The following is a 26,190-nucleotide window of genomic DNA, read 5'->3' as shown; positions in this document are numbered from 1 at the left end:
GTATTGAGCACTTTCTTAAGTGTCTTTCAGCCTTTTTTATTTCCTCTATTGAGAGTTCTCTATTCAGTTCTGTACCCCATTTTTAATAGGGTTATTTGGTGTTTTGGTGACTAGTTTCTTTAGTTCTTCGTATATTTTGGAGATCAGCCCTCTGTCAGATGTAGCGTTCCACCACCACACTTTTATGTAAGCATTTTGAAGCCCTCTTTCTCTAGTAAAATTTTGTTTACACATAGGTCCACTTCTCTAATTCTAGGAAGCTGATGGCCTGGCCAGTGACCTTTTCTCCTGAAAGACCCCCACTATGCTTATTGCCTGTTTAAATTGCTCTTGCTAATTTGCCAAGGTCAAGTTATGAGAAAAGTACAGGAGGGAACCAGGTGCTGCTCTCATCCAACGCCAACCAGATATCTGTGGTCTGCAGCTTGGACTAAAGCAAGGTCAGCAGGACAGTATCCAGTATGCTGAGATAGTCATAACTGAATTCTTTGTATTCTTTGTGCCCAACCCGAATAACCAACTGTTCTTGGTTAACTACAACTGCTACATTTAGATGAAACAATGAAGTCCCTGTAACCATGCTTCTGCTTCTGTAAGCCTGCTTCTTGCCACACCAACCTTATATAAACTGCATATGCTTTAACCAGGCACACTCTCTCAGTCTCTCAAAAGACTGGGGTGTCCATAGGTACCTGTGTGTAAACAATAAATAACCTCTTGCACTTGCATCCAGTGGTCCGGTCTCGTCTCTTGGGGGCAAGGGCCTTCCCCCTGACAGGCTCCAAACTCTTGGGGTCTCTGGGGGTCTTTCATTGGAGGTCCCACCGAGATTGGAGACCCTTCCCCCTGGAGACTGACACTGACACCCACAGGGAGGTAAGCTGGCCAGCGCTTAATTTCTGTTCTTTGTTGTCTTGTTCATATGTCTTTTACTTGTTGCTTGTTGCGCAGCGATCGGTAATCGGCTAGGCTAGTCGAGTCTGTAGGCAGCTTGAGAAGGAGCTGACGAGCTCGGACTTCCACCCACCACCCTGGGAGACGTCTCAGGGATCTGGGGTGTCCGATTTTTCGGGGCCCACAACGAGTCCCGGGGATTCGTGGTTTTGGAGGGGCCAGAGGGGGGCTTAAGACCCTCTGTGCCTCCAACTCAGTATCTGGTTTCGGTTTTACACCGAAGTCGCGCAGCGCGTCTCTGTGCCGGCTGTCTGTGTGTTCTGTTTGCCTTGTCTATTTACTTGCTTCTTTATTTTGAAAAAGACATGGGACAATCTGTAACTACCCCTTTGAGTCTGACCCTAGGTCACTGGAGCGAAGTCCAGGGCCGAGCGCACAACCAGTCAATGGACGTAAAGAAAAAGAGATGGCAAAACCTCTGTGCTTCTGAATGGCCGACATTTAACGTCAGCTGGCCCTGTGATGGGACTTTCGACCTTGGTATTATCTTGCAGGTGAAGGAACGAGTCTTCGATGCCGGGCCCCACGGACGCCCTGACGAGGTGGCCTATATTGTCACCTGGGAAAATCTGGCCTCTGACCCACCCTCTTGGGTGGCTCCCTTTGTCACCCCCAAACCCCCTTCCAAATCTCTCCCCAAGACTGATGTGGCCCCACTTTCACAGGGACCCACTGCTCCTCCTTTGCCTTCTTCTGTACCACTCATTCCCTCTCAGGCACCTGCCAAATCTCAATTATATCCTGTCCTCAAGAAAGAGAAAACCCCTCACTCCAAATCTATTCTTCCTGCTGATGAGTCTGATCTTATAGATTTACTTTCAGAAGACGGAACCACCCCCCCTTATCAGCCCCCTACCCAGGGCACTGTAGGTGGCGGTGATGCCCGGCAAAGGGGTCCGGACAAACCAGACAGTACCAGTACCACTCCTGCCCTGGACTACAGACAAGAAGAGACTACTGCAGACTCCCCAGTAGCTGGCAGACTCCATGGTCGAAGGGAGACAGCCACAGAAGGAACCTCCCGAGCCTTTCCCCTGTGCCAGACTGCTGGACCAGGAGGCCAATTTCAATACTGGCCTTTCTCAGCGTCCGACCTCTATAATTGGAAATCTAACAACCCCTCCTTCTCCAAAGACCCTGTAGCTCTCTCTAATCTAATTGAATCCATCCTAATAACCCATCAACCCACTTGGGATGACTGCCAACAGCTTTTGCAGGTCCTTCTAACCTCAGAAGAAAAACAACGTGTCTTCCTGGAGGCTCGAAAGAACGTCTTAGGAGATGATGGGAGACCCACTCAGTTGCCTAATGAAATTGAGGAAGCTTTTCCCCTAAATCGTCCTGACTGGGACTTCAATACTGCTGCAGGTAGGGGACACCTGCGCCTTTATCGCCAGTTACTCATAGCGGGCCTCCCGCGGCGCTGGACGCCGTCCCACGAATTTGGCTCAGGTAAGACAGATAACCCAGGGACCGGAGGAAACTCCGACTGCATTTTTGGAGAGGCTAAAGGAAGCCTACCGTATGTATACACCCTTTGATCCTGATAGTAACGAGCAAAGGGGCAATGTTTCTATGGCTTTCATTTGGCAGTCGGCTCCAGATATTAGGACTAAGTTGCAGAGACTAGATAATTTACAAGATTATAGCCTGCAGGATCTCGTAAAGGAAGCAGAAAAGATCTTTAATAAGAGAGAAACACCTGAGGAAAAAGAAGAAAGACTTAGAAAGTTGCAGGAGGAAAGAGAGGACAAGTTAAAAAAGGAGCTAGAAGAGAGGGATCGTAGAAACCGGAAAGAATTAAGCAAAATCCTGGCCACTGTAGCTCAGAATAATCATAGAGCAGGAAGTCAGGAAAGGAAGGGAGAAGGAAGGAGGCCCAGGGTAGATCGAGACCAGTGTGCCTACTGCAAAGAAAAAGGCCATTGGGTCAAAGATTGCCCTAAGAGACCTAAAACTCAGAGGCGTGGAGACGGACTCCCAAGACCAACTCAGCTTCTAGCCCTAGATGAAGACTAGGGCAGTCGGGGCCAGGAGCCCCCCCGCCCTGAGCCCAGGCTAACCTTAAGAGTCGGGAGGCAGCCAGTCACCTTCTAGGTGGACACTGGAGCCCAACATTCAGTTCTCACTGAAACGAACGGGCCATTGAGTACCAAAACAGCTTGGGTACAAGGAGCCACCGGAGGAAAACAATACCGATGGACCACGGAGAGAAAAGTTCATCTCGCATCAGGTAAAGTCTCACATTCCTTTTTGCATGTACCGGACTGTCCATATCCATTACTGGGTCGAGATCTACTGACTAAATTAAAAGCCCAGATCCATTTTGAAGGATCAGGAGCTAAAGTCTCTGGCCCACAAGGGGCTCCACTTCAAATATTAACTTTACAATTGGAAAATGAATATAGACTTTTTGAAAAGCCTCCTGAACAGCAGGAAGGAATGGACTTATGGTTAAAACAACATCCCCTGGCCTGGGCAGAAACAGGGGGCATGGGGCTGGCCATACAACAATCACCCCTAATAATTCTCCTGAAGGCAACAGCCACCCCTGTCTCAATTAAACAGTATCCTATGTCAAATGAGGCATATCAAGGAATCAAGCCTCACATTAAGAGACTATTAGACTGATCCGCCTATCTCTGCGGGTCCACTCGGAGTTCCTGCGGGCAAGATCCTTGAACCCCAAATCCGGGCCCCTGCCAAAGAACGAGGTCTCAGCTGGAGAGCGCCAGTTTCCAGTGAGATCCCACTACCCTGCAAAACCTTCTCAAGTTCCAGCCCAGCCCTCGTCCTCTTCTGCCGGCTATTGGCCAGAGGTGAGTTTGGGCCCAATTGGGGCTGCCTGTCCCCTTCAACCTCTTTTCCCCCCTCCCCCGCCTGAACTCACTGGATTGGCCCCTGATCCTGCTGCTCCTGTCTCCAGTCCCCATTGAGAGCACCCTTGGAGCTCTGATACACCCCCACCCATCCCAACCTCCAGCCTACCCCCCCCCCCCTGTGCCCTACCCCACCTAAGGTCCTGCCGCTCTGGTTGAGCACTGGGACAGAGGGTAGAGCCAACAGTCCACCCTACTTCGGAGACCTCTCGGAGCAACTCCGAACAAAGGAGACCTGACTATCCACGTGGGACCACCTGTAATTTCCACCTGCTTGGTCTCTGACCCCGCCTCCAGTCCTCTGCTGGAGTCCCGGGCCCCTCCCAGAGATCTGCCTATCTCTGCGGGTTCACTCAGAGTTCCTGCGGGCAAGATCCTTGACCCCCAAATCCGGGCCCCTGCCAAAGAACAAGGTCTCAGCTGGAGAGCGCCAGTTTTCAGTGAGATCCCACTACCCTGCAAAACCTTCTCAAGTTCAAGCTCAGCCCTCGTCCTCTTCTGCTGGTCATTGGCCAGAGCTATTGGCCAGAGGACCACTGTGAGTACCTGCTGGCATCTTCTTCTGGATCCTCATCCTTGACCCCATCCCTGGATCCCTGTCTGCAGAGAAACCTCCTAGAGAGCTTGGACCACACAGAGCTGCAGACATTGAATCTTTGATCCACATAAGCCCATCGGGAAGGACCATAGAGAGAGGGAAGAGACACCACCAACACCTACTGGAAGAAACTATGGGAAGAAGGCAATACAAGAGAACACCTAACAACAGAAAGACAAACATGACACCACCAGAATCTAGGGAATCTACACCAACTAGAATGGAACACAACAACAAAGCAGAGGAAGCAGAAGGGTACGACTTAAAAATCACCATCATAAAAATGATAGACGCCCTCAAAGAAGATATGAGAAAATCCCTTAAAGAAATGGAGGAAAAAACAAACAAAAAAGTGGAAGAAATGAACAAATTCCTTAAGGAAAGTACAGAAAGCCAAGAAAAAACAATTAACCAGGTGAAGGAAACGGTTCAAGATTTGAAAACTGAAATTGAGAAAATAAAGGCAACACAAATGGAAGGAAAGCTGGAAATTGAAAAGCTGGGCAAAAAATCGGAAACCACGGACACAAGCATAACCAATAGAATTCAAGAGATGGAAGAGAGAATCTCAGGCGCAGAAGATAAACTAAAAGAAATAGATTCATCGACCAAAGAAAATCAGGAATCCAACAAATCCTTAACACACAAAATCCAGGAAATGTGGGACACCATGAAAAGGCCAAACCTAAGAATAATAGGCATAGAGGAAGGTGAGGAAGCCCAGCTCAAAGGTGCCGAAAACATATTCAACAAAATCATCGAGGAAAACTTTCCAAATCTGAAGAAGGACATGCCCATGAAAGTACAAGAAGCATACCGAACCCCAAATAGGCTGGACCAAAGAAAAAAAGACCCCTCGACATATAATAATCAAAACACCTAGCATACAGAATAAAGAAAGAATATTAAGAGCAGCAAAGGAAAAAGGACAGGTAACATATAAAGGCAGACCTATCAAAATTACACCTGACTTCTCCATGGAAACCCTCAAGGCCAGAAGGTCCTGGATAGATGTTCTAAAAGTATTAAGAGAACATGGATGCCAGCCTAGGCTACTATATCCAGCAAAACTCTCAGTCAATATAGATGGAGAGAACAAGATATTCAATGACAAAACCAGATTTTCCCAATATGTATCTACAAATCCAGCCCTACAGAAAGTATTGGAAGGAAAATTCCAACCCAAGGAAGGTAACTACGCCCACGAAAATGTAGGCAACAGATAATCCAACTACACCAGAAACCTAGGGTGAAGCAGAACAAATATATTCACAATACCACTGACAACAACAAACCTAAACCAAACAAGCATCAACAATCAATGGACCTTACTCACCCTCAACATTAATGGTCTTAACTAACCTATAAAAAGACACAGGCTAACAGAATGGATACGAAGACAGACTCCATCCTTCTGCTGCATACAAGAAACACATCTTAGCTCCAAAGATAGACATTACCTCAGGGTAAAGGGTTGGGAAAAGATTTTCCAATCAAATGGAAATAAGAAGCAAGCAGGCTTAGCTATCCTAATATCTAACAAGCTAGACTTCAAACCAAAACTAGTCAAAAGAGATGAAGACGGTCATTTCATATTCATCTCAGGAGAAATCCATCAACACAAAGTCTCAATTCTGAACACCTATGCCCCTAATACAAAGTCACCCACATTCGTAAAAGAAACACTACTAAAACTCAAAGCTCATATAAAACCTCACACACTTATAGTGGGAGACTTCAATACACCACTCTCAACACTAGACAGGACCACAAATCAGAAACTCAACAAAGAAACAAAAGAATTAACAGAAGTTATGTCTCAACTGGGGCTAACAGACATCTATAGAACATTCCATCCAAAGACAAAAGAATATACCTTCTTCTCTGCTCCACATGGAACCTTCTCTAAAATCGACCACATACTAGGAGACATAAGAAACCTCAACAGATACAAGAGAATAGGAATAGTCCCCTGTATCTTATCGGACCACCATGCTTTAAAATTGGAATTCAACAAGAACACACATAGCAGAAAACCTGCAAACTCATGGAAACTTAACAATGTGCAATTGCACCACTCCTGGGTCAAAGGAGAAATAAAGAAAGAAATTAAAGACTTTCTAATATTCAACGAGAATGAGGATACAACATACCCGAACTTATGGGACACCTTGAAAGCAGTGCTACGAGGGAAGTTCATTGCACTAAGTGCACATATGAAGAAAACAGAGGATAGTCACATAAATGAATTAACAGCCCAACTGAAAACCTTAGAACAGACAGAAGCGAATTCACCCCGCAGGAGCAGACGCCAGGAAATAATCAACTTGAGGGCTGAAATCAACAAAATAGAAACCAGGAAAACAATACAAAAAATCAATGCAACAAAGAGTTGGTTTTTTGAGAAAATCAACAAGATAGATAAACCTTTATCCAAATTAATGAAAAAGCAGAGACAGAACATGCAAATTAACAAAATCAGAAACGAAATGGGTAACATAACAACAGACACAGGAAATCCAGTCAATTTTCAGGTCATACTTCGAAAATCTGTATTCCACAAAAATTGAAAATTCAAAGGAAATGGACAAGTTTCTGGATAACTATCACTTACCAAAATTAAATCAAGAACAGACAAACAACTTAAATAGACCTATAACCCGAAATGAAATAGAAGCAGTCATCGAAAGCCTTCCAACGAAAAAAAGTCCAGGGCCAGATGGATTCAGTGCAGAATTCTACCAGACATTCAAGGAAGAATTAATACCACTACTCCTCAAACTGTTCCACAAGATAGAAACAGAAGGTTTATTGCCAAACTCTTTTTATGAGGCCACAATAACTTTGGTACCCAAACCTCACAAAGACACAACTAAGAAAGAAAACTACAGACCAATATCCCTGATGAACATTGATGCAAAAATACTCAATAAAATAATGGCAAACCGAATTCAAAAATACATCAGAGAAATCATCCACCATGATCAAGTAGGCTTCATACCTGGATTGCAGGGATGGTTTAACATATGAAAATCTATCAACGTGATCCACCATATAAACAAACTGAAAAAGAAAAACCATATGATTATCTCCCTAGATGCGGAAAAAGCCTTCGACAAAATTCAACACCCTTTCATGATAAAGGTATTAGAGAGGTCAGGGATAACAGGAACATACCTAAACATAATAAGAGCAATATGCAGCAAACCAACTGCCAACATCAAACTGAATGGAGAGAAACTTAAGCCAATTCCTCTAAAATCAGGAACAAGACAAGGCTGTCCTCTCTCTCCATATCTCTTCAATATCGTACTAGAAGTTCTAGCTAATGCTATAAGACAACAAAAGGAGATCAAGGGCATCCAAATTGGAAAGGAAGAAGTCAAACTGTCTCTATTTGCAGATGATATGATAGTTTACATAAGCGACCCAATAAACTCTACCAGGGAACTCCTACAGCTGATAAACACCTTCAGCAAACTAGCAGGATACAAGATAAACTCAAAACATTCAGTAGCCCTACTTTTTTCAGACAATAAAGAGACAGAGAAAGAAATCAGAGAAACATCACCCTTTACAATAGCCACAAGCAACATAAAGTATCTTGGTGTAATGCTTACCAAACAAGTAAAAGACCAATATAACAAGAACTTTGTGGCTCTAAAGAAAGAAATTAAAGAAGATACCAGAAAATGGAAAGACCTCCCATGCTCTTGGTTAGGTAGGATAAACATAGTAAACATGGCAATCTTACCAAAAGCAATCTACAGATTCAATGCAATCCCCATTAAAATCCCACCACAATTCTTCACCGACCTTGAAAGGATAATAATCAACTTTATATGGAAAAACAAAAGACCCAGGATAGCCAAAACAACCCTATACAATAAAAGAACTTCAGGAGGCATCACCATTCCTGACTTTAAGCTCTACTACAGAGCTATAGTTCTGAAAACAGCCTGGTATTGGCATAAAAATAGACAGGTAGACCAATGGAATCGAATTGAAAATCCTGATATTAATCCACGCACCTATGAACACCTGATTTTCGACAAAACAGCTAAAATTATACAATGGGGCAAAGACAGCATCTTCAACAAATGGTGCTGGCACAATTGGATGAGGGTGTGTAGAAGACTGCAGATAGACCCATGTCTGTCGCCATGCACAAAACTCAAGTCCAAATGGATCAAAGACCTCAACATCAATCCAGCCACATTGAACCTCTTAGAAGAGAAAGTAGGAGGTACCCTTGAACAAATTGGTATAGGAGACCGCTTCTTGAACATAACTCCAGGGGCACAGACACTGAAAGAAACAATTAATAAATGGGACCTCTTCAAACTTAGAAGCTTCTGTAAGGCAAAGGACACAGTGGACAAGACCAAATGGCAGCCCACAGACTGGGAAAAGATTTTCACTAATCCTATATCCGACAAAGGGCTGATCTCCAAAATATACAAAGAACTCAAGAAACTAGTCAACAAAACACCAAATGACTCTATTAAAAAAAATGGGGTACAGAACTGAAGAAAGAATTCTCAATAGAGGAAATCAAAAAGACTGAAAGACACTTAAGAAAATGCTCCACATCCTTAGCTATCAGGGAAATGCAAATCAAAACAACTTTGAGATACCATCTTACCCCTGCCAGAATGGCTAAAATTAGAAACACCAGTGATGACTTATGTTGGAGAGGATGTGGAGAAAGTGGAACACTCCTCCACTGCTGGTGGGAGTGCAAACTCATACAGCCATTTTGGAGATCAGTATGGCGGTTCCTCAGGAAAATGGGAATTAGTTTACCACAGGACCTGGCAATCCCCCCTCTTAGGCATATACCCAAAGGATTCACATCATTGCAACAAAGACATCTGTTCAACTATGTTCATAGCAGCACTATTTGTAATAGCAAGAACCTGGAAGCAACCTAGATGCCCTTCAATTGAAGAATGGTTAATGAAGATGTGGCACATCTACACAATGGAATACTACTCTGCAGAAAAAAATAATGGTATCTTGAAATTCGCAGGCAAGTGGATGGCACTTGAAGAAACCATCCTGAATGAGGTAACCCAGTCACAAAAAGAGAAACACAGTATGTACTCACTCATATATGGATTTTAGAACTAGATCAAATGATCACCAGCCTATAATTCACATCACCAGAGGAACTAGGATACAAGTTGTATTCTAAGAGATTCATATAAAGTCCCTCACAGAACTGGGAAGGGACAAGTCCCCCAGACCTCAGGTAAAGTGGGGGAGGACAGCTAATGGAGAGAGAAGTAGGAGAAAATGAGAGGGAGGAGAGGAAGGCATATGCGACCAGGAGGATTGAGCCTGGTTAGGAATGGAAAATAGGAAAGAGAGAGAGAGAGAGAGAGAGAGAGAGAGAGAGAGAGAGAGAGACAGAGACAGAGACAGAGACAGAGACAGAGAGAGACAGAGAGAGACATAAAAGAGGGAGCCAATATTGGTTTGAAGATAAAGTTAAACACAAAGAAAGGTCGAGGGAACTACAAGACTGCTCCCAACTAACAATCTCAGCTTCCGTGGAAAGGCTATCATAAATGCCCTTCCCGGAGAGTGAGATCAACAACTAACTTCTCCATGGAGTCCTCAACTAATGCCTGTTGAAAACAGGAGCAAACACCCATACATAAACACTGAGTCAAACTAGAACCCAGAAGCAGATGGAGAGGACAAGACCATGCGGTAGAAGTACATAGAGACAGCTTACCTGAACAAGGAGGAGCTAAGGGCCACTAGACTGATAGCTGGGAAGCCAACAGGGGACTGACTCGGACCCCCCTGAATATGGGTCTCAGCCAGAAGGTCTGAGCAGTCTAAGAGACCTCAGACAGTGGAGCCAGGATGTATCCCTGGTGCACAAAAGGACTTTGCAAACATATCCCCCATGGAGGGATAACTGCCTTATTCTAGAGATAGGAGAGAAGCCCTAGTCCCTACTTCACAGGACCTGTCAGATCTACATGACCCCAACTGGATGGCATTCCCCTACATATGGTATTGTGGTGGGGGGTTGGGAGGGGAGGGTGTTTAGAGTGCATGGGAGAGGGCAGAGAGGGCAAAAGAGAGGGAAGGAGGGAGGGAGGGCTGGAGGGGAGGGAGGGAGGGAGGGAGAGGGAACTGGGATCAACATGTAAAATAATAAATTAAAAAAAAAAAAACGCTTTGACTCCAAAATTTAAGTTGAAGAACAAGTTACTGGGGAAAAGTATTTCTATTTTTGTTTCCACAGAAAATGAAAAGATGTGGATTCCTTCCAGACTAATGTGGTTTGATCACACCAGACCGCCTGAAACAGAGTACAAGCTGATCCTACATTCCCAACAGCTGGACAAAACAGCCCTACAGACTACAGCTAGGATATCTGAATCTTCTTCGAATCCCCCAAGACAGCGCCCCTTACCAGCAGGAAGTAGTTTGGAAAGAACGACGCCCAAATTCCCAAATATTGTGTATAAATGTTTGTTTTCATTTAATTGGACTTTGTTATATAAAATTAAATAAAAAAAAAGAAATAAATAAAAAGAAAAAAAAAGAGACTATTAGACCAAGGGATCTTGATCCCCTGCCGATCCCCATGGAACACTCCACTTCTGCCTGTAAAGAAGCCAGGAACCGGGGATTACAGGCCAGTCCAAGATCTTAGGGAAGTCAATAAGTGAGTGGAGGACATTCACCCCACGGTGCCAAATCCCTATAACCTACTAAGCACCCTGCCTCCTATTCATCCCTGGTACACTGTCCTGGACTTGAAAGATGCTTTCTTCTGCCTGAGGCTGAGCCCCCAGAGCCAGCCTTTATTTGCTTTTGAATGGAAGGATCCAGAACTGGGCATTTCAGGGCAATTGACCTGGACACGCCTACCCCAGGGGTTCAAGAATAGCAGCACTCTCTTTGACGAGGCCCTTCACCAAGACCTGGCAGATTTCCGGATCAAGCATCCATCTCTGATCCTGCTGCAATACGTGGATGACCTCCTCCTTGCAGCCACCACTGAACAGGACTGCACAACAGGTACTGGGGCCCTATTACAAACACTGGGGAACCTGGGGTATCGAGCCTCTGCCAAAAAGGCTCAAATATGTAGACAGGAAGTCACCTATTTGGGATACAAGCTAATGGATGGGCAAAGATGGTTGACACCTGCCCGCAAAGAAACTATATCTCGTATACCCATTCCCCAAAACCAACGCCAACTTAGGGAATTTTTGGGGACTGCAGGCTTCTGTAGACTCTGGATTCTGGGGTTCGCAGAAATAGCAGCCCCCCTTTACCCACTAACCAAGCAAGACACACCTTTTAAATGGACTGAGGAACAACAGCAGGCTTTTGATGCTATCAAACAGGCCCTGCTGTCCTCACCAGCCCTGGGCTTGCCAGATGTCACCAAGCCTTTTGAACTCTTTGTTGATGAAAAACAGGGCTATGCAAAAGGAGTCTTAAACCAAAAGTTAGGACCCTGGAGACGGCCCATTGCCTACTTGTCTAAGAAATTAGACCCAGTTGCATCAGGATGGCCTCCATGTCTCCAGATGGTGGCAGCGATTGCAGTTCTAATCAAGGACGCCACCAAATTGACTCTGGGACAGCCAATGACCATACTGGCACCACACGCAGTTGAGTCCCTCATCTGTCAGCCACCAGATAGATGGCTATCTAACGCCCATCTAACTCACTATCAATCCCTGCTCCTGAATGTAGACAGGGTTCAGTTTGGGCCAATAGTAACCCTGAACCCAGCCACCTTGTTACCGCTGCCAGAGGGACCAGTGTCCCATGACTGTCAGCAGATCCTTGCAGAGATGCATGGAACACGGCCTGATCTGACCGATCAGCCCTTGAAAGATGCAGACTACACCTGGTTCACAGACGGCAGCAGCTACTTGCTAAATGGTGAGAGACGGGCAGGGGCTGCAGTGACAAATGCCTCAGAGGTCATATGGGCCACTGCACTCCCCGGAGGCACCTCTGCTCAGCGAACTGAACTCATTGCTCTGACTCAGGCTCTCCAGATGGCAGCAGGTAAGAAGCTTAATGTGTACACTGATAGCCGGTATGCCTTTGCCACTGCCCATGTCCATGGAGAAATTTATCGGAGAAGAGGCCTTTTAACATCAGAAGGCAAAGAAATCAAAAATAAAAATGAAATCTTGACATTATTAAAGGCCCTGTTCCTTCCTAAGAAATTGAGCATAATGCATTGCCCTGGACATCAAAAGGGGGAAAGCCTGGAGGCAAAAGGAAATCGCCTGGCTGATGAAGCAGCCAAACAAGCAGCCTTAGGCCCCCAACTATTGACTATAAGCATATTGACTGAAAAGGAAACAGCTAAGACTCCAGATTGGGACTATGATGAAACGGATTTGGACATTGTTCAGAAACTAGGTGCAGATTATGACCCCAATCGGCAATGCTGGGTCTACCAAGGAAAGACTATACTGCCTATAAAAATGGCAAAAATGTTAATAGACCACCTCCATAAACTGACTCATTTGAGTGCCAAAAAGATGAAAACTTTGCTAGATAAACAAGAAATTGGAACTTACCTTCCCAATCGGAATTTATTACTGGAACAAGTAACTGCTAACTGTCTGGCCTGTGCCCAGATCAACCAAGGAAAAACCAAACTGGATCCTGGAACCTGGCTTCGTGGCCATAGGCCTGGTGTCCATTGGGAAATAGACTTTACTGAAGTCAAACCTGGAATGTATGGTTATAAATATTTACTGGTTTTTATAGACACCTTTTCAGGATGGGTGGAAGCGTTTCCTACCAAACATGAGACTGCAAAAATGGTCACCAAGAAACTATTGGAAGAAATCTTTCCCAGATATGGGATGCCACAGGTAATAGGATCAGACAATGGGCCTGCCTTCGTCTCCCAGGTAAGTCAGCTGGTGGCCAGGTTGCTGGGGATAAACTGGAAATTACATTGTGTTTACAGACCCCAGAGTTCAGGACAGGTAGAAAGAATGAATAGAACCATTAAGGAGGCTTTATCCAAATTAACGCTTGAAACTGGCTCTAAGGACTGGGTGCAACTCCTACCTCTGGCCCTCTATCGGGCCAGAAACACTCCAGGCCCTCATGGCCTAACTCCCTTTGAAATCCTATATGGCAGTCCACCGCCAGCTGTATCATTCTTTGATGCTGACATTTCTGATTTTGCAAACACCCCCTCCATGCAGGCACATCTACGATCCTTACAGATAGTCCAAGAAGAGGTCTGGAAACCTCTGGCAGCCGCATACCAGGAGGAACAAAGAACCTCTTGTCAGCCCCACTCTTTCCAGATTGGCGATTCCATCTGGGTTCGGAGGCATCAGACTAAAAACTTAGAGCCCCGCTGGAAGGGCCCCTACACTGTGCTCCTGACAACTCCCACCGCCCTGAAGGTGGACAGGATTGCTGCCTGGATCCACGCATCCCACGTGAAGGCCGCACAACCAGAACATCGGACCCAGGACCAGGCCCCATCTAAAACAACATGGAAAGTTCAACGCTCTCAAAACCCCTTAAAGATAAGACTTTTACGTTCCCAACATTAGCAAGCATGCTTTTGTACATAGGTTTAAATGCTTCTGAAGCGGGATCTCCCCATGCCCCCCTGCTCTTAACCTGGCAAGTGATTTCCCAAACTGGTGAGGTCGTCTGGTCAACCTCTGGCCTTAATCTACCTGGCACCTGGTGGCCTAGCCTCACCCCTGACTTTTGCCAACTAGCTTCTGGACTGGACACTTGGGACATCCCCACTTATGGTGCAGACTCCCTTAAAAAGGACATGCCTAGAACAGAAGACGGATGGATAGGATGTAGCAACCCCCAGACCCGATGTTTTCTAGCCCAATCAGACTTCTATGTCTGTCCTCAGCTGAGTCAAACCAGGGGGTCAGGATGTGGGGGGCATCAGGAATACTTTTGTAAAAATTGGGGATGTGAGACCACCGGGAGTGCCTATTGGAAGCCCAGCTCGTCCTGGGATCTAATAACAGTGCGCCAAAATTACACTCGCCCCCCCTTGGGCAGGAAAAGCTGCCACCCTCCCATCAATGTGGGGGGGTTGGGTCTGTGAGTCAGCCCGTTGTCTCCCTTTGAGAATTGACTTCACCATCCATGGGAAAAAGGACTATGCGGTTTGGACACAAGGGAAGACATGGGGGCTAAGGTGGTATCTGCCAGGCCTGGATAAAGGAGTTGTCTTTAAACTTCGCCTAAAAATTAGAGATCCTGACCCACAAGCCATAGGGCCAAACTCTGTGCTTACAGACCAAAAACTTCCCTCCAGGCCACAGCCAACTCTCCCTAAAAACACCCACTTATTCTCAATCCCAGGTACCGGGGATAGACTATTAAAATTAATTAGAGGGGCTTACACAGCCCTCAATGCTACACGCCCTGACCAGGCCAAAGACTGTTGGCTCTGTCTCCTTCCAACCCCCCCCCATTATGAAGGTATAGCTATTAATGAAAAATTTTTAAACCATACCAGTCCCCCTCAGCAATGCTTGGACTCACCAGGTCTTAGTTTGACTCTCCCTGAAGTCACAGGGCAGGGGCTCTGCCTAGGCACAATACCCAAGACCCACCAAAAGCTATGTAATCAGACACTGCCAATTACCCCTGGCAATTATTTTCTTTCAGCTCCCAATGGAACCTACTGGGCATGTAGCACTGGACTGACTCCTTGCATTTCAGCACAAATCCTGAATAAGGCTTCTGATTATTGTGCTCTGGTTGAATTATACCCTCGTATAATCTATCATACTTCTTAAACTGTTTATAAATTCTTTGAAAACAAACATAGGTACAGGAGAGAGCCTGTCAATATAACCTTGGCCCTTCTTCTAGGGGCTGGAATAACAGCAGGAATAGGCACAGGAGCAGCAGCCTTGAGTCGAGTCAGCCAGTATGAGTCTCTTCATACTGCTATGACTGCAGACCTAAAGGCAATAGAAAGATCCATTAGAGATCTCAAAGACTCCCTAGTCTCCTTATCTGAGGTAGTTCTCCAAAACCAGAGGGGACTTGACCTCCTATTTTTAAAGGAAGGGGGCATATGTGCTGCCCTCAAAGAGGAATGTTGTTTTTATGTGGACAAAACAGGAGTTGTGACTGAGACCCTAGACAAACTACGGGATCGGTTGGAGAAGAGACAAAAAGAATTTGAGGCCCAACAAGGATGGTTTGAAAAACTTTATAATCGCTCCCCTTGGTTTACAACCCTGATATCCACCATCACGGGACCGCTAATTATATTCCTTTTGATTCTCACCTTTGGTCCCTGCATTCTGAACAGGCTAATACAGTTCATGAAGGAACGCTTGTCAGTAATTCAAGCCTTAGTTTTGACCCAACAATATCAGAGACTAAAACAATTAGAAACTGAACAACAGTGAATAAAAGGTTTTATTCATTTAATAGAAAAAGGGGGGAATGAAAGACCCCCACTATGCTTATTGCCTGTTTAAATTGCTCTTGCTAATTTGCCAAGGTCAAGTTATGAGAAAAGTACAGGAGGGAACCAGGTGCTGCTCTCATCCAACGCCAACCAGATATCTGTGGTCTGCAGCTTGGACTAAAGCAAGGTCAGCAGGACAGTGTCCAGTATGCTGAGACAGTCATAACTGAATTCTTTGTATTCTTTGTGCCCAACCCGAATAACCAACTGTCCTTGGTTAACTACAACTGCTACATTTAGATGAAACAATGAAGTCCCTGTAACCATGCTTCTGCTTCTGTAAGCCTGCTTCTTGCCACACCAACCTTATTTATATAAACTGCATATGCTTTAACCAGGCACGCTCTCTCAGTCTCTCAAAAGACTGGGGTGTCCATAGGTACCTGTGTGTAAACAATAAATAACCTCTTGCACTTGCATCCAGTGGTCCGGTCTCGTCTCTTGGGGGCAAGGGCCTTCCCCCTGACAGGCTCCAAACTCTTGGGGTCTCTGGGGGTCTTTCACTGGGTTCCAATTCTTTTCAGACTAGTCAAATGAGTAAGATTGTGAGATCAGAGCCCAGCCAATGGGGAAAAGACGCTGTCACCACCTGAGTTAGAATAAAAAAACCCAGGACTTTTGTCCAGCCTCTGTGTGTTTGCTCTTCTCTGGCACACCCTCTTGATCAAGAGTAAAGCTCACCTTGTTCAGATGCTTGCTTCATTTAAAATTGTGGTCTCCTTCTTTGAGTCCCTAAGCTGATTTTTTAAAAACAATTCACAACCCTCAGAGAGCCTGGATTTAACCACTTAAAACATCATTAGCCACAAAACTCTGCCTTAGAAAACTGTAAGACCCTCAGAATGAGGAGTCTTCCAGGTTGGGTCGATACCCAAGAACTCAATGTCCAGTCCAGTTGCTGCAACACGCAAGAGGCTTTAATGAACAGAAAACGTTTGCACAAACGGTCTCCTCCAGCATGCAGGCTAGAAAGAAGCCTCCTCCCCTGGGCCCAGGTGTTTTTAAAGGCAAACCCACAAGCTTAGGGAGGGGGTGGGACCCTCTGTCCATTGAGTACGTGACCCTTGGAGGTCGGATGGTCTGCTATTAGGGTCAACAGACCTTAGGGCCTCAGGGTGTGCTAATTAATTTTGTCTGGGCAAACCAGAGTTGCAGCTATCTCTTTGTTTCCTAAGGATCCTATTTACCACCTGTTGACTCACAGGAAAGGAGGGGCAGAAAGGAGGGGCAGTGTGAACTTTTGTTATCTCAGGACCTTGTGAGAGGAAGTTAGCAAATTCCAAGGAACAGATATTGGTTTCCAGGTCAGTCCATCATTAACATTACTTTTTTGGTCTTTCAAAAACAAGGTGGCTTTCTTCTTAAATTTCTCTTTTGCGTAGCCAAAGCATCAGTTTTGGCTCAGGCAAACTCTGGTCAATAAGTTCAAGTGGATCCGAATGCCCTCCAGTGCTGAGACAAGGCCAGCATAGGCAGGTGCTGATGCAAGCAAAATTCAAGGGTGTGCACGAAGCACAGTGGACACTAGGTATTACTGATTATCGGTTTCTGGAAGAGCCTGCCACCCACTTCAATCCATATCATTCAGTTTATTGATTGTTTTCAGAGGAACTGTCTAAAGGAAGATAGGTTCCATCGGTTTGGCTTATCCAAAACTTTGGTCACTCCTTCCCACACATGTGGGTGGTGGCTTCATGAATTGTGTGCTAATCGTAGGAGTAAGCTTCACTCCTGTCTCATCTGTGCAGCCATGGGTGATGGGAGGCTTGGCAAATGTTTTACTACAGACCACTCAGCAACAGCTTGAAAACAAGCCATTAGGCTTCCAGAAGGGAGAAGGGAGAAATTTAAGGAGTTATGGGGAAACTGAAGCTTGTCACTGGCTCACTGTCTCCTCTGCTGAGCCTCTCAGAGTTTCCCTTTTTACTCCATTGTTACAAAAGCAGTGAGTCTCACTCACTTTCCCTGGGAGAGTTGAATGCAAGGAGGCAAGACATACTTCCCTAGGAAAATGCCTTTAGGCAATATAACGGGAAAGACAGGAATTGGTAAGAATTGGATTGTTTCACAATTGTAAAGCATTGTTTTACAACTTTTAACTTCCCATTCATTTTGTCCAGCTCATTTACCCAGGGAGTAACCTTTTAAAAACCACAATACAACCCCTTGCTGTGGCTAATCACACCTTAGGAAAGCATGTATCACAGGAAAGCCCCCCCCCCCTCCCAGGCTTCTAGTCCCTTAGTATGAACTGTAGCTAATCTACACCCAGAGCACAGGTCAACAGTGAAGAGACATCTCCAGGTAGGGTCCCAAGTCTGATGTATGGGGAGTGGGTACAGGAATCACGCTCCATGTGATGTGTCCTCCCCCAAGAGGGTGTGTGAGGAATCACAGTTCAGGAATGCAATTTGTCTTTTAGCTGATTGTAGAGTCATTTAGCACTGCATTTTCAAATGGTGTTTTGGGGACATGCCCTTTCCTGTCATCATTTGTCTATGACCCAGACAGTCCCATCAGCACTCATATTTCCATCGTTTTATGGCCCCACAGAGTCTGTCTTAAGCTTTGTGTTATTGTTAAGCTGATCTTCCACTTCTGCTCTGCCACCTAGGAGCAGAACCAGCACAGAATACACTATCTGGTTTCAGTCAAGCCCAGGTCATTTGATCAGTCAACCAAAGACTTTACAAATGCAGTGGTTTAATTTCTATGGCAGCAAAGCAGACAGCTGTGTTTGGGGCACAAATAACAGACCAGGTTTTCCTAAAAGTCCTATTTATCTAATCAATTGGAAAGTCCAAACAGACCCATTCAAAACATGTACATGGGTCTAGAAATCCTTCAGACTTTCCAGGGCAACAAGAACACATTAGCAAACTTAACACTGCTTTTGAAGACTCTAACAGTGGATTTCAATGTAGAAATTTCCTCTCTTCTGGTTTTCTTTTTCTTGAGGCTGCAATCGACAGAAATAATTACTTACAGAGATTTGTTCTATTTCCAATCCTCAGTTGAAATTGCAATTCTCCCACAGGCAGCAAAAAGCAAGGGAGCTCTCCCCAAGACACCAACACTGGCTTTTTCTCTTTCCAGCTTTATCAGAGCAAGTCATCGTGTATTTGAAAATGTGATGCATGTAACATTTTACATCAATTTATATTGTATGTCCAGTACCAAAATTTTTTTTTCCTCTTAGCCTCATAGAGTCCTTGAAATCTAAGCTGAATTAAGGAGAGGCAACTATGCTGCAAAGGCAGCTGCTTAGTTCGCTTTTGTTGTTGTTGTAGTTTGTTTCATTTTACCATTTTTGTCTTTTGTTTGGTTGCTTGTTTTCAGACAGGCTCTCGCTAAATTGCCCAGGCAAGCCTGGAACTCATGTCATTTAGACCTATCTCAGACTTGTAGGTCTCTCTTGCCTGACTACAAAGATACAGATTTTTACCATTCCAGCTGGCATTTGTTTTTCCTTTTTAACCCTTTAAGCCTCTGATTTATCTCAATCCTTACTCTAGTAAGGGAAATTAGTTTTTCTGTTGTCCTTCCAACTGGGGAAGAGAGCAATGCAAACTTTAAATGTTTGCTTTCTTTTTGAGACACAGTCTCACTGTACAGCTGTAGAGGGCATGAGCTCAGATAAGCACTAGGAAAACAAGAATTGTTAAACACACAGGCTTTTTTCTTCAACAGAAGTAATCAATACCTGCTTATCATTCAGAAGGCTGTGACTGGATGTGCTAATACCAGGGAATCTTTGCTATTCTGTAAAAGCCAGCCCTCATCGAATCCTCCAGAATCCTGAGTGTTATTTCTCAGTCGATAGGACTGAAAAGGTCCCACAAACTCTGCAAAAGAGTTTGCTATTATGCAGAGTCAAATCATTCCTCCCTAGGCCCTGACTTCTGTATGCCATTTCTCTGTCAATAGAACCCATTCTAGTGGAAAAAGTCGAAGGTCCTTTGCTAAAGAGATGCACTTTGCAAGGGAGTTTCAATGTAGCCATGCCTAAAGCTTTGTAGTGATGTCAAGTGGAAACTTTCCCAAAGTTTTACTGTTTAAATGTGTAATAAAATTAATGACTTGGTGTCAGATTCCAGAAGTTTTGGCTCAGCTCCTACTAACTGAAGTAGAGCTGAACCTAGCAGAGCTTACCTCACCTGGAGTGTTCCCTGGCAGCTGTGGCACTTGTAAGGACTCTTGTATGCAGCTTTCACTGGCATGGAACTTTCTACGGTCCCACAGAGATCTCTCTGTTCTGCCTCCTGAATGAGGAGACTAAAGGTGTGCATCACCACATCCAGTACTGCCCCACCACCAGCCCCCAAGAAACATATCTGATTCTCCCAAAGCCCACCTTCAGAAATTTTTCAATTCCTCACTCACTATCCACTGCAAGAAGAGAACAGCCACTAACATATTTTTGTTGTCTTTAGCTCACTGGAAACTTATTTGGGAGGGACATTACATTAGAGCCCTTTCTCCTCTCACATGGGAGAGAGACCCATGGCACTATCAGGAGGTGTGGCCTTGTGGGAGGAAGTATGCCATTAGGAGATGGCTTTGGGGTTTCAGAAGCTCAAGCCATGCCTGGTGACTCTCTCTTCCTGCTGCCTGAAGATCCAGATGTACACTTCTCAGCTACCTCTCTACCACCATGTCTGCCTTGTGCTACCTTGCTACCTGTACTAACCTCTGAAACTGTAAGTGAGCCACCCCAATAAATGTTTTCCTTTATAAGAATGGTGGTGGTCATGTTGTCCCTTTATAGCAATAAAACCCTAACAAAGACAGACTACAACCCAAAGTTATCATTTGAGTTGTATTTTTTCCTTCCTTGAGTTGACAAGGACAAAAATAGATGAGGGCTTTGGCTTAGCTCCTGTTGCTTTGCTGGCTCAAGCCTGCAGGCTGTGGCCAAGAGATGTGTCTCTGTTTTGCAGCCCACATAAGAAGACTGTGAAACCAGGAAACCTTGTTTGGCTCCATTTTTGTGTGTTTGGAACCTTGTTTTAAAGCTTTCTCAGGTCTTATGTGGAAATATGTTTCTCACATTGGAAGCCATTTGTTGTGAGTCTTTCTTTGTCCCTCCAGTATCTCTCAAATAACCACACAGAGAGTGCCTATTGATTATGAATGCTCAGCTGATAGCTTAGGCTTGTTTCTAACTATTTCTTATAACTTAAATTAACCCATATCTTTTTAGAAATAATTTATTTATTCTTTTAGATTTTATTTTACATTCCAACCACAGTTCTCACTCCCACCCATCCTTCTGCCCCCCATCTTCTCCCTAGCCCACCCCTAGTCCACTCCTCCTCATAGGTATGGGCTCCCATAGGTTGGAGCAGAGCCAAACCCCTGTCCCATGCATTAAGGCTGAGCATGGCATCCACATTGAAAATAGGCTCCAACAAGCTAGCACATGTACCAAGTTTGTATCTTTTAATCTATGATCTTTTACATGACTTGGTTGCCTTTACTTTGTAAAGCCCATGCTGCATGCTCTGCTTCCATGGTGTCTCCTCAAGACTCTTCCCAATGTCCTCTCTGCCCCCCAAATCCTCCCTAGCTATTGGCCATTCAGCTTTTTATTAAACCAATCACACTGACATATCTTTCCTTTATTTAAATAACTATTTATTTATTTTACATAACAACAGTAGCTTTCCCTCCCTCCTCTCCTCCCTTTCCCCCTTCTCACCTCCCTACCTCCCCTTCTACTCCTTTTCCCTCTCCATTCAGAATGGAGCAGGCCTTCCATGAGCTTGAACAAAGCATAGCATATCAAGTTGAGGCAGGACTGTACTTCTCTCCCTGCATCAAGGCTGGGTGAAGTAATCCAGCATGGGAAACAGGCTCCCAAAAGCCAGCTAAGTGCCAGTGACAGGTCCTGATCTCACTGCCAGGAACCTTATAAACAGACCAAGCTACACAACTGTCAGACACATGCAGAGGGCCTAGATCAATTCTATGCAGACTCCCTAACTTGGTCCAGAGTCCATATACTCCCAGGAGCTCAGGTCAGCTGTCTCTGTGGGTTCCTCTGTCATGACCTCCCTGACTCATACAATTCCTCCTCCCTTTCTTCAGGAGGACTCCTGGATCTCAGCCCAATGCTTGGCAAATCTTTACACAGTGTAATCAAATATCTGGAAACAATTCTTCTTATGTTACTTTATTCTTTCTTAAAATGCATTACTTTAGTATTTTAAAACTAGTTTTTTCTAAGACTGCCTATACTTGTTTTCTTTCTTTAGCAGCAAACCTCATTTTTAAACATTCTGTATCCGTTCAAAGGTTCTCTTGGTCTGGAGCTGACTTTACTAAGTGCCTGTAGCATTCTCTGACTGCAAGGCAAACCTTACACTGCTAAGCAGCTGCTGTGTGGCTCTGGCAGCTGGCTCTGCCTGAGTCTGAGCAGCAGGCATTTTGTTTTTTTTTTTTTTACCTAGCACATTGGCTGCTCAAGTGCTCTGCTGCACAGCAAGGCCTCTTAAAGGAGCAGTATCTATTTTGTTTTGTTTTGTTTTCTTTCTTTTTAAATTTTTTTCAGCTTTCTTAGGCCCTATGTGGAAATGCATGTTGAGCGCTATTTGTAGATGGATTTTTCTTTGGACCACCAGTTCATGTGGACTTATTAATCATGAAAGCTCAGCCTTAACTTAGGCTTGTACCAGTAGCTCTTACAGTTTAAATTAACCCTGCCTAATTATTGGCCACTCAGGTTTTTATCACACCAATCACAGCAATATATATTTCAGTGATATAGTAGCTATTCTACCAGAGCTATTGCCACACAACTTGTTTTTAGCTGGTATTGCCTATCATCAATCCAGATGCTCTGTTCTTTAATAGATGCCTCGGGAAGGACTTATGAAAACAGCTCTTGAATTCTTGCACATTGAGAACAGTTTGTCCAAGTCCCATAGAGTTAAAAGGTAGTTTTGCTTGGTAGAAATCCCTTGGTTCCTTGGCTCACAATTTCTTTCTTTTTTTTTTTTTTTTTTCTTTTTCTTTTCTTTTTTTTTTTTTTTTTTTTTTTTTTTTTTGTTTTTTTTTTTGTTTTCAAGACAGGGTTTCTCTATGTAGCTTTGGAGCCTGTCCTACCTGGGCCTCCCGAGTGCTGGGATTAAAGGCATGCACCACCAATGCCTGGCTCACATTTCATTTCTGGATATAGCCTGTGATTCCAGTTTATTCTGGTACCAAGAGTTCCTTTCAAACCTGATGACGGTCTATTGTCTAACAATTGCTGAGAGAAGAACTTCTTCCTGTTATTGTAGATAGATATTCTTGTTCTAAGATACATGGTATCTCAATTATTTCTTGTGTACCACACATTTCTCCAACAAAATATTCCTTTCCCCCAACACACACTTGAATTTATCCTTCAGCTGATATTTAGTTCATTTTTGTCTTTCTTCTGCATTTCAATTGTGGATACTTTCTACTAGTATATCAAATTCCTTGAGGTTTGCATCTGTAAAATTGAACCTACATTTAATAATATCTAACTCATTGCATTTTTTCTTTCTATTTGAGCCTTTAAAAATATCCTTTTGAGCGTCTGAGATGGAGCTATAGTGATTGTTTTAATATTCCTGATTATTAGGACTGTGTAGCCCAGGTTGAACTCAAACTCACATAGCCTTAAATTCTGCCTCTGCTTTCTGTGTTCTGGACTACCCCTCCTGCCATGGCTATTGGTTAGTGTGTGTGTGTGTGTGTGTGTGTGTGTGTGTGTGTGTATGTGTGTGTGTGTGTGTGTGTGTGTGTTGGAATCCACAGCCTCACTCAGGCAAGGTAAGCATTTTACCATTGAGCTTCATGAGCTTCATTTCCCACTCTATGCCTAGTTATTTTTGATTAGGTGTGAGCCACAGTAAATTTTACCTCACTTGGGAAAAATACTCAAGTACATTTGGTCTGAGGTTGATTTTTGTCCCCAGTACTGAGGTAAAAGCCTTTTAAGTGCTGTACTTAATTCCCTGCTAATGCTTTTTATTCCAGTCACAGTGAACAGAAACTATTTCCAATCCGAAATGTAGTAACCACCAGGACTGATCATTTCTGGTAGTTCTTTGTCCCGATGGATCATGAGCTGAGGAAGACTCAGCTGAAGATTCAAGGAGACCTGCTGCAGAGGTCTGCAGAGCTTTCTCTTTCCACCTAGCGCTTTCCTCTCTGGTGCCCTGCTCTATGTGTTCCAGCTGCCTCACTCTCCAGGCACTTCCTTAACTCAGGAACAGCCCTGTCTATGCCTTTCCAGCTCTAGGATTATAGGCATCATGTAATACCACTTTTTACTTGGGTACTGAGAATCCACTCACACCCAAATGCTTACACATTGGGCACTTTAACAACTCAGCCATCTTCGTAGTCCCCTCTTTCTCATTTTAAAGCATATTTCTTGCCAAGCAGTGGTGACATACACCTTTAATCCCAGCTCTCAGGAGGCAGAGGCAGGCGGATATCTTATTTTGAGCCCAGCCTCAAAATAAGTTTCAGTACAGCAGGGCTACACAGAGAAACCCTGTCTTGGAAAAAACAAAATTACATACACAAATAAATAAATAAATACTTCTCTTTTACTTTTCTAGTTCTCTTTTTGAGCCTTATTACATGTCTCAGGCTGGCCTTGAAGTCACTTGACAGCTCAAGCTGGCCTTGAACTTGCAATCCACCTATTTGAAGTGCTTATTTGCTTCATGTCATTTGCAGTTTAGTCTACTCGTCTGAATTTTTTTCTTTCATTCCCAAATATTCACTTAACTCTTACCATTATTTCTGAGGTTTCCTGGTAGGTTTTTTTTTTTTTTTTTTTTTTTTTTGAGACAGGGTTTCCCTGTGTAACAGCCCTGGCTATACTGGAACTTGCTTTATAGACCAGGCTCGCCTTAAACTCAATGAGGTTCATCTGCCTCTGCCTCCTGAGTGCTGGGATTGAAGGCGCATGCCACCACCACCCAGGCTTTTCTGGTAGTTTCCAAGTTTTTCTTTCATTGTCTTGAATAATTTTCATGATGTCTCTTAACTTGTTCCAACGAGCTGGCTACAGTTTTTTTTTTTTTTTTGTGAGCTAGTGTTCCTGGCATGCTTTCATTGTCTGTAAAAATGGAATCTTATCCCTTACTCTCCCACTCTTATAGCTGTGTGAGATATCCCCTGTATATTTATGTTGCTCTTCTTTATATTAAATTAATGTTCCTAAACTTTCTGAAGAAGGTGGGGTTCAGGGTAGATTTTCAAATGTCAGAGCTCCCTCTTCTGTTGTTTTTGCATAGTGCTAAAAATTATGCAAGTTAATATGAGTTTTCTTTGCTCTCTTCCGCCATGTTGAAATAGACATTCTTTTATCCTAAGGTAACCCAAACCTAATATTGGTAACCCTAATAGAGATCCATGTCTTAACCATGTCAGTAGTGTCATATGACAAAAGAGGTTTTTCCACTGAGATTGCATTAAGCATTTTGAGATGGAGAAATTATCCTGGATTATCCATCTGGCCCTTAAATACAAATCACAGGGAAGAAGCAGCAATAAGTGGCATAATTGGAAGAGGAGAAATGCGACTACAGAATGTAACAGGACTTTCTTTAAATTGCCAGCTCCCAAATAACCACAGGAGACTTGTTATTAAGTATGAAAGCTTGGCCTTATCTTAGGCTTGTTCTCAACTAGCTCTTAAATCTTAAATTAATATGTTTATATTAATCTACATTCTGCCACATGGCTTGTTACCTCTCCTCTGTACCATATATCTGACTTCCTCTGTGCCTGGGTGGCTAATTTCCTGCACCTCAGATTCTTTCCCAGAGATCCTATCTCTCCCCAGTAGTCCTGCCTATCCTCTTCTGCCTTGCTATTGACCACTCAGCTCTTATTAAACCCATCAGAAGGTGCCTATGCAGGTGAGGTTAAACAGAGACATTTTCACACAGTGTACAAAATGATCATCTCAACAACAGAGACAAAGATTAGAGTTATGTAGTCACAAGCCAAAGAAAGCCAGCAACCACCAGAAACTAGACAAAGCAAGAATAGGTTCCCTTAAAGCTCATAGGGACCATTGCCTAGTCAATATTCTAATCTTGGTTGGATGGTATGATTTTAGATTTATGAACTCTAGTTATGAAAAAGTAAATTTCTGTTTTGTGTTTGTTTGTCCATGCTGAGGAGTGACTGAATGGTCTCCTGCATGCTAGGCAAGTATCCCCAGCCTTAAATTCATGATATGAATTTTTAGACAGGGTCATACAATGTAAGCC

The 26,190-nt window shown here is 44.0% G+C and overlaps 1 protein-coding gene across 1 annotated transcript; it reads left to right on the top strand.

Annotated features, from left to right (window-relative positions):
* Positions 1 to 1,259: 1,259 nt before the first annotated feature.
* Positions 1,260 to 14,012, top strand: LOC127218282 (uncharacterized). The gene is given in 3 exon segments (XM_051179322.1): positions 1,260 to 2,369; positions 2,371 to 3,566; positions 10,997 to 14,012. Coding segments are annotated over 3 exon segments (5,322 nt in total).
* Positions 14,013 to 26,190: the final 12,178 nt, after the last annotated feature.

This window comes from Phodopus roborovskii, unplaced genomic scaffold (assembly GCF_943737965.1).
Source record: "Phodopus roborovskii unplaced genomic scaffold, PHOROB, whole genome shotgun sequence".
NCBI classification, from domain to species: Eukaryota; Metazoa; Chordata; class Mammalia; order Rodentia; family Cricetidae; genus Phodopus; species Phodopus roborovskii.
This window is presented reverse-complemented; position numbering and strand designations above follow the sequence as displayed.